At 38.0% G+C, this 8,953-nt stretch overlaps 1 protein-coding gene and 1 pseudogene across 2 annotated transcripts; both read right to left on the bottom strand.

Annotated features, from left to right (window-relative positions):
* Window positions 1–508: 508 nt before the first annotated feature.
* On the bottom strand, window positions 509–2,669 carry LOC110666508 (putative disease resistance RPP13-like protein 1; annotated as a pseudogene).
* Window positions 2,670–3,582: 913 nt separating this feature from the next.
* On the bottom strand, window positions 3,583–8,683 carry LOC110667416 (putative disease resistance RPP13-like protein 1). 2 transcript variants are annotated; one of them, XR_009150882.1, is made up of 3 exons: window positions 4,585–8,683; window positions 4,328–4,491; window positions 3,583–3,953 (listed from the first exon to the last, which is right to left on the bottom strand). XR_009150882.1 is itself a non-coding variant. In XM_021828250.2 (2 exons), the coding sequence occupies exon 1, from the start codon at window positions 8,547–8,549 to the stop codon at window positions 4,632–4,634; it is 3,918 nt and encodes a 1,305-aa protein (XP_021683942.2). In that variant the 5' UTR covers window positions 8,550–8,683; the 3' UTR covers window positions 3,583–4,491; window positions 4,585–4,631. The 2 variants fall into 2 exon arrangements, 1 of the variants encoding a protein (XP_021683942.2); XM_021828250.2 differs by having other exon boundaries at window positions 3,583–4,491.
* Window positions 8,684–8,953: the final 270 nt, after the last annotated feature.

Raw genomic sequence — 8,953 nt, 5'->3', positions numbered from 1 at the left:
TCCATGCAAGACTATGGTTTGCAAATTGCACAAACAACTCACAATCTTTGGTATCTTTTCTATGGAAGTTGAAGAAAGATAAAGATAACGTAAATGTTTCAAGTTGCCAATTGAGTTTGGCAATCCAACTATGTTATCATATTGGGATAAAGATAGAACTAGCAAGAGTTTGAATTTCAGCAATAACTCTTGCAGTACCCTGTCATCAATGCATTTATGGAGAGGCAGTGATGACAATTCCACAAGGAAGAAGGTTCTCAAAGACTTGGCTTCATATGTGGTCTCAAATTTCTCAAAAGCATCATGTTTTGTTCTTGTATATGATAAATGACGAACTCTTTCAGGAATCATACATGAATTTCACCCTCCAATCTAATGGAAAACTCCCCCGATACAAATATAGCCAAGTCATTTATGAGGTCATGCATAATGAAGCTTGATTGACAGCCACTCGATTGTTGAAAAAATGATCTTGATGCAAGATCATCGAAGTACTCCTCACCTACTTCCTCCAACTCATTATTTCCTCAAAGATCGATCAGATAACCTTCTGCCATCCATAGAAGTACTAATTCCTGCTTTTTGAAGTGATAATCCTTGGGAAAGATGGCACAAAAAGCAAAACATTGTTTTAGATGTGATGGGAGATAATGATAGCTTAATCTTAGAGCTGGAAGAATATTGTCATTTGATAAATTCCACAATTTGTTGTTCAACACCTTCTCCCATTCTTCAACATCTCTTTTGGAACGCAAGAGGCCTCCCATTGATTTTACTGCTAATGGTAAGCCTCTACAATTTTTTACTATTTCTCTACCAATTGCTTCCATTTCTATCCGAGCATCAGAATTTCCATCCGAGCATCAGAATTTCCATCATCGAATGCATGTTTTCTGAACAATGACCAACAGTCATTAGCACTTAATTCTCCCAGGTGATGAGTTGAAACAGTGCCCATGACTAGTGCTACACTTTTGTTTCGTGTTGTAACAACTATTCTACTTCCCGTTGCCCCAAACTTCAAAGGCATCTGTAAGTTGTTCCAATCAGCATACCGATCATTCCAAACATCATCAAGAACAATCAAGAAGTTTTTCCCCATCAACATATCCTTCGGCTCAAGTTGAAGCTGATTTAGATTCTTAGTTTCACAAGTCTTCTGAGTTACTTCCTTGAGAATATCTTTTGTCAACTTGGAGACATCAATTTTTTCTGAAATACAAACCCATGCTTTAAGTTGAAACCGCTCTTCTACTCTCTTGTCATTGTAGAGAAGTTGTGCAAGGGTGGTTTTTTCCAACCCCACCCATACCTACAATGGGAATCACAATTGGGTGATTGCCTTTTGAATCATTTGATAGCAGTAATTCCATTATAGCTTCTTTATCATCATCCCTACCGAAAACACCTGATTCAACTACCAAAGAAGTTGTTGGCATTTTTCCTAAAGATGTCTTTTCTCCAATACCCTCTCTCAGACCAAGGGCACTCCTGTTTTACTAGAAACTCCAGTCTCTCAAGAATCTCTTCTAACTTTCCTTCCATTCCCTTTTTAAGCAGATTATGGCAAGAGAAAAAGTTCCATACCTGATATGCATAAGTTCGAGGTCCAGCTGCCTGCTTCGACCATAGAGCTTTGTAAGCAACCTCATCCAATAAATCATCAGCTTCGTAGACCGCATCTTTAAGCTCGTCAAGCTACTTTTTCACGGCTAGCTTCATGATCTGCTTCTCCTCTGCATCATTGAGCACACCACAAACAGAATTCATCATTATGTTCAACTTGTCCAGCAATTTATCATTGTGTTGTTGGCCCCTGAAGAAGTCTACAACCTCAGGAGATGCCATCCTGTCAAACAAAACCTGAAGGAAAGCAGAGAGAAAAGGCCCTCCCATCAACGCTTCAGCAATGGTTTCTTCTGTTTGCTATGGGGGTGAGTATGGAGGGAAAACTGGTAAGAGTTAATTGGACAAGCAAAACTAGCTACAAAGACTCGGACAAACTTTGATTAACTTACCAAGACTTTTGCTCTTCTTAATTGGTCCATGGCTGACTTGACTTACAAAAGAACTGCAGGTCTGTCACTTCATACTTCTTGCTACCTATTGCCATTTGGGTTTCCAATTTCAACTGTAAATTATATATTTTTAATTTCTGTTGCAGTATTTTTTATTTGCCTATTACAAACAAGGGTTCTTGCATTCTAATTTTTGTAGTTGGCATGAATTACATACAAATGTGAGTGCGAATTCATAATTGTTGCTTGTTCATAATACCAATGGCATGGCCATATATACCAACGACAAGTCGTATATTAACAAGGACTGAACATGACGATAATCCAAACGATATAATCGATTAAGGAAGCAATTGGGAGTTGGGTTAGGGAAGATTTGAAGAAAAATGACGAATGCTTCTTAAAAAAATTGAAACTTGGGAAAATAAAAGTAGAAGACAAGAAGGAAAAAAAAATTACCAGAAAAAAGCTGAACAAGTAAAATATATTCGTTGAAAAGGAGGAAGAAGAAGAACAGTAACTCTCTTTCATGAATTCTTTAAAAAAAAAAAAAAAGAATTCAGGAAGATAAATAAAAAAATTATTTGCAAAAATTTTAAATATGTATAATAAATGCATTCTTTAAAATCTACCTCAAATGAATTTAAAACCACGTTTTCAATGTAATATTTATTTGTAAATGTAACCAATTAATTAAAGAACATACTAACCATATCTTTTTTTTTTATTATTACAAGAATTTATTCCAGTAAGTGGAATACGAACTTTCATAATGCATCTTGAGGACCAACTTTGATATTCAAGATTAGTTGGAACTTGAAACACTATACTAGAATTGTCCTTCCAGAATACTAATTTCCTGTCCTCTATTTGTGAGTCTCTTCACTATTCACTTTGAAAGCCACTTGTAATTTATTAGAGCTTTCAGATCACGAAGGTTCTTCATCTGAATGCCCTCTCAGGCTTGATGCTAGTTTGAGCAGAAGCAAATTCAATTATTTTCGATTGATAGACTTGAAGATCCCCACACTGGAAAAATACATTAAAATGGCTTAATATAATGTTTAGGTCTCTTCACTCGTAAGCTTAGGCCTTTGGGTTAGAGTGATTTTGTCCACCGTAGAAAAATGCCAAGTTGCAACTAATATTTAGTTTGTGAAAGGCCATTTCTGAATTGTAGCAGGTCAGGCTTAGGAGTTAGTATCACGGCTTAAACGGTCATAATTACTTGAATCATGAATTTGAAACTACATTTTGTAGTGAACTAATAAACATTTTACACTAATAATGAATTTTCTAGGAGCCTCAAATAACATAAAAAATTTTTGGATAGGATAATCGCCAGGAATAAATAAAAGAATGATCGATAAAGTAAACAACATCCGGAAGTTTTTTGGCACAGTACTACATGTTTTAAAGCAGCTTTCTCATGCTTCTCCAGTAAGAACAGCAAAAAAGTGGCGCTTAGGTTCTGCAGAGAAAGCTGGCAATAAAAAATATGGCAGTGCAAACATATTGAAAGGATCAGAATCATGTAAATGAGAAGAATCATCAGAAAACATCGGGACACCTAATAAGAAATTGCTTAATATCAAGGAAAAAAGAAACAAATGCTGAAATTACATTATCAGATGCTTTTCTATTTAGGTTTTGATAGAAGGCAGTCCATACTAAACCATCACAAACATCAAATATAGTGCCAAAGTAGTTACTTGCGTAAATGTATCAGTGCTCAGCACGTCAACCACAGGTTAGGACCAGTATCCAACAGGGTTAGTCGAGTAGATAAGGATGTGATAAGTCTCCCTTTCCCATCAATAAGGATTCAACTGCACTGGGAAGCACTCCAAGATTATTTAAAAATCCTGAATGCATTGGGTCCTTCAGAGAGGAGACTTTAGTCCCACCGTGCGTAAGTTCGCCCAAAGATGCTGGCTGCAAGAACCATAAAAAAAAAAGAGGTTAGGAACCCTAGCTCCAGTATAGGCATAACAAGAAGTAAATCTTTTACACTAATAGTGTCATACACAAGGTTTTTTTTTTGTTCTCAAACCTTGATTTCCTTAACCAAGCACTTTTGATCTTTTTTCCCAAATTAGAGTACTTCGCTTCTTCATTTTTTTTTTTTTCTTGTTCTTATTCTGAGTCACAATTTTCCTCAACAATATCATGTTTACGCCAAATATACCAATATTTCCTTCATACTTTCAAAGCAATAGGTGTTATAGACTACTATAGTGTATCAGGACTAGCTCCAGCAATTTTCCAAGTAAAACATTAAAAAAGAAATACTAGAAACACGAAAATACCATCAAGTCAATGGTATATGTTCCTCTATGGAATATATGTGCTTAAATCAATTTATTTTTACGTGGGGACAACATTCTAGTTCTTCTGGCCTCATAGTTGACAATCAAATTGAATTGCAATTGGAGGTCTCAAAGGCACCAACAAGAATGTTTGGATCAGAGTCCTGCAGAAATTTGAAAAGAATTAATAATGAAGCAAGACAAATCTTACTCTCAAATTGCAATTGATAAGCCAAATTAACTTAGATGAGTAGTACCTCAGCCATGTTGGATGGGCAATAACTGAATCCTTTAATCTTTTTCCTCAGTTGATCTTGTCATTATTGATCCTTATGTGGGAGATGTGAGAAATCTTGGACCAATCTTCCCCTGTCTCTGGTAGACAACTTTGTTCCAGCAAAGGGCATTTGTAGATGAACAGTGAAGAAAGGGAGGAAGGCAGCCCATCTTTTGGCATTGAATGAAGCTTGGGGCAGTTCCATATGTCCAGATCTCTAAGAGAGGTGTGATGTTCAAGTCCCTTGCAATCCAAAGATTTCAGATTTTGAAGATCCCCAATTTTAAGAGTGAAAAGGGTAGAGGGTAAGCCCTCTTCTGGCATGGACTCAAGATTAGGACAGTTCCAGATCTTCAATTCTCTAAGAGAGGTGAGTCTTTGAAGCCCCCTGCAGTCCAGAAATTTAAGATTTTCAAGATTCCAGAGTCTAAGAGAGGTAAGAGTGGAAGGCAGCAACTTATCCTCTGGAAAGGATTCCAAATCTTCATTTCTTCCAATACTGAAGCATTGAAGAGAGTGGGGTAATTGCGATTTCCGTTGCTTGCAGGCAGCAATCAGTTTGTTGCAGCTTTCAATGTGAAGTGATCTTAATTTGAAAGGAAGCCCTTCTACTGGAAGGGACTCAAGTTCTAGGCAATTATCTATCTCCATATTCACAAGTGAAGGGAGGAGAGTGTGCATACACTCAGATAGTGACTTCAAATTTGAGCAACCCCATAACCGCAGGCGTGTCAGATTTGGGAATGGTAATCTTCCTTCAAGGAAATGTACTAACTTGGAGCATTCCCCAATTTCCAAGGAACTGAGGGGTGGAAAATTCACAAGAATTCCCTTAGCTGCAAAAACACATTCCAGATTTGGACATCTGCTGATATGAAGACTCTTCAACCTGGGGAACACATCAATTGGGAAGCACAAGAGTGAGTTGCAATTAGTCATTACAATTTCTTCTAAATTTGTGGAAAGACAACCTATTTGCTCCAGTCTCTCTAGTAAGGAATCTAGGGAGTGGAATCTGTCAACTCTAAGACTGTAAAGCCCAGAAGTCAATTTCTGTAACTGCACATCGCGGTAAGAGTCCTTAAACTTCATTTTAAGGATGGTGGGAGCATTTGGAAATGAATCCACAAGCTGATGACATCCCTCAATCTCAAGTGCTGATAGAGAAGGAAGTTGAATAGGCAGGGCCTTGATTAGCTTGGGACATTTTTTTACAGAAAGCTCTTGGAGGAGAGGGAAAGCTCCACCTTCTTCATCCTCACCTGCATATGAAATCCATTCTTGCCACTGTGGTATTTTCTCAAATCTTAAAATTTTGAGGGAACAAAATGGCTTCTTTTTGGGCGTGCGGCTTCTTCCATAAAACTCAGAACCCACAATCTCTACTTTATCAAATGCTGTGATGGAAAGGTCTTGTAGAGATACCAATTGACCAAGTGGGGGTAAGGATGAGCACCTTTTACTCCCGCTTAACTTCAAGGATAGTAGATTTGAGAAAGAATGATCACCAACCCAATTTGGAAATCTTGAAGCCCCAAAACCAACAATGGAAAGATAGCTCAGATGCTTATGCGGCTGTAATTGCTCAAGCACTCTTCTTTCATGCACTGAATTCTTAGTTTCACCAGCCCATCTCAATTTCAACATTTTAAGGTGCTTCATAACCTTCAAATCGGCTTCTAAAGCCTCCTGAGAATCAACAATGTTTTGCAGATTCCGAATGCAAAGTTCTCCTCGGAGATCCTGAAGCTCTCTCAGCTCTTTAATTCTAGACCCACCCTGCTCTCCCAAGACAAAATCAGTTAACTTCTTAAGCTTTGTTAGTTTACCCATTTGTGGTGGCATTTCCCGCAAATTTGTTTCTCTAATATCAAAATGCTTCAAGTTGATTAGCCTTCCCATGTTGGTTGGCAACACAACGAGGTTCTTGCACCGACGTAAGATCAAAGTTTGCAGAGCGTACAAACTACAGGTAGATTCAGGTAATCTTCGAATTGATGTTCCAGAGAGATTAAAGTATCGTAAATGCTTCAAATAGCCAATTGAATCAGGCAACATGATTAGGGCATTGCATCCACTCAAGGTTAACATTTGCAAATTAAACAAATTACTCACTGTATCAGGCAAGTTTGTGATGGATGTTTTAGACAGATTTAGGAACCGTAAATGCTTTAAGTTGCCAATTGAATTGGGCAACTCAGCTATACATTGATACTTAGACAGAGAAAGCACTCTTAAGTACTTTAGCATTGGCAGCAAATTATGTGTTACCTCAATATCAATGAGTTCAGGTTTCCACTGTCGTGATCTCTCCACGGGCAGAAAAGTGCGCAAAAGTTTGGCTTCAGTGACGGCCTCAAATTTCTTTGTTCTTCCATATGATAAATGGCGAGTTCTCTGAGAAATTTTTGATGAATCGTCGCCTTCTAACCTGAAGCAAAATTCTCCAGATACCACTTTAGCTAAATCACTGAGCAGGTCGTGCATGATGAAAAGCGATGGATGAACATTTGATCGTTGAAAAAAGGACCGGGATACAAGATCTTGAAAGTACTCATCACCAACTTCTTCCATCTCTTTATTTCCCTGGGGTTGCACTATAAAACCCTCCGCCATCCACAAAAGGACTAATTCTTGCTTTTTGAAGTTATGATCCTTAGGGAATATTGAGCAATAAGCAAAGCATCGCTTCAAATGTGATGGTAAATAATGATAGCTCAATTTTAAAGCTGGAAGAATGCTGTCATCTGGCAAATCCCACATGTTACTCTTCAATACCTTCTCCCATTCCTCAACATCTCTTTTGGTGCGCAGCAGAGCTCCAAGTGTTTTTGCAGTTAAAGGTAGACCTTTACACTTTCCCACTATTCCACGACCAATTTCTTTCAAGTTTGAATGGATACCAGAATCTCCATCATCAAATGCATGCTTTGCGAACAAGCACCAACAGTCATCGTCAGTTAATTGCTTTAGGTGATGAGTTGGTACAGTTTGCATGATTGATGCTACTCCTCTGTTGCGTGTAGTAATGACAACCTTACTTCCCTTTGCTCCATACCTTAAAGGTCTCCATAAAATGTCCCAATCTTCATACTTATCATTCCAAACATCGTCTAAGACAAGGAAAAATTTCTTCCCCATTACTCTCTCCTTCAGCTCAAGTTGAAGCCGATTTAGAGTCATGATATCACAGGTCTTCCAAGTCAGCTCCTCAAAGATATCTTTTGTTACTCTGAAAACATCAAATTCTTCTGAAACACAGACCCATGCTTTAAGATCAAACCACTCGCATACTCTTCTATCATTGTACACAAGCTGAGCAAGGGTGGTTTTACCCATCCCTCCCATGCCAACTATAGGAATCACACCTAGATCATTGCCATTTGGATCATCCGATAGCACCCTAAGCATTATGGCTTCCTTTTCATCTTCCCTACCATAAATACCAGATTCATCTACAAGAGAAGTTGTTGCCGTTTTCAGAGACCATGGTTTTCCTTGAACACCCTCTTTCAAATTAAGGGTATCCTTTTGTTTCACTAAATACTCAAGCCTGTCAAGGATCTCTTCTAACTTGGGGTTCATTCCCTTTTTAAAAGAATTACTTGAAGAGAAGAAATTCCGGACCTTTTGTTTTGGAGATATAGGTTCCAACTTTGGTTGCAGAGCTTCATAACTAATCTCATCCAAAAGGTCATCAGCTTCATAAACAGCATCTTTAAGCTTGTCAAGCCACTCTTTCACAGCTGGCTTAGAAATCTGCTTCTCTTCTGCATCATCAAGCACCCCATTAACAGATACGATTGTGGTCCTCAACTTTTCCAGCAATCCATCATTCAGTTTTCGACCCTTGAAGAAGTCCAAAACTTCGCGAGAAGCCATCCTATCGAACAAAACCTGAAGGAACGCGGAGAGAACTGATCCTCCGATCAACGACGCTGCCATGGTTTTTCCTTCTGAATTGGAAAGTAAACGATACCAGACAAGAGAAAAAAAGATAAGAAAGACTCTGATTAACTTTCGTCGGTTCAGAAAACGGACGAGAACCGGTAGCAGAAAAAGACAAGAAAGACTCTAATTAACCTTCGTCGATACAGAAAACTACAAAATTAGAGTCTTTTCGATTGACTTTCTCTGACAAGAACCTTAGAAAAAGGCGGCGAAATTAATTTTCCCTTCACTTTCCGCGTTACTCCATGTGAGATTGGTATACTATTGGCAAGGGTCCTGTCCTGTAGGGCATGTTGGGTTGAATTTCATGTCTTGTGTTTTATTATTTTTTTTTTTTTAAAAAATCAATTCCGTAAAAATTCATTATATTTGATGAAATTAAACATCATCATAACAAT

The sequence above is a fragment of the Hevea brasiliensis genome, chromosome 1 (genome assembly GCF_030052815.1).
Source record: "Hevea brasiliensis isolate MT/VB/25A 57/8 chromosome 1, ASM3005281v1, whole genome shotgun sequence".
Lineage (NCBI taxonomy): Eukaryota > Viridiplantae > Streptophyta > Magnoliopsida > Malpighiales > Euphorbiaceae > Hevea > Hevea brasiliensis.
The sequence above is the reverse complement of the archived record's forward strand: the minus strand, read 5'-3'. Positions and strand labels throughout refer to the sequence as shown.

What these genes read in the sequence shown, in the direction of transcription:
- LOC110667416 (XM_021828250.2), bottom strand. Translation starts at nt 8,549, where the DNA reads ATGGCAGCGTCGTTGATCGGAGGATCAGTTCTCTCCGCGTTCCTTCAG.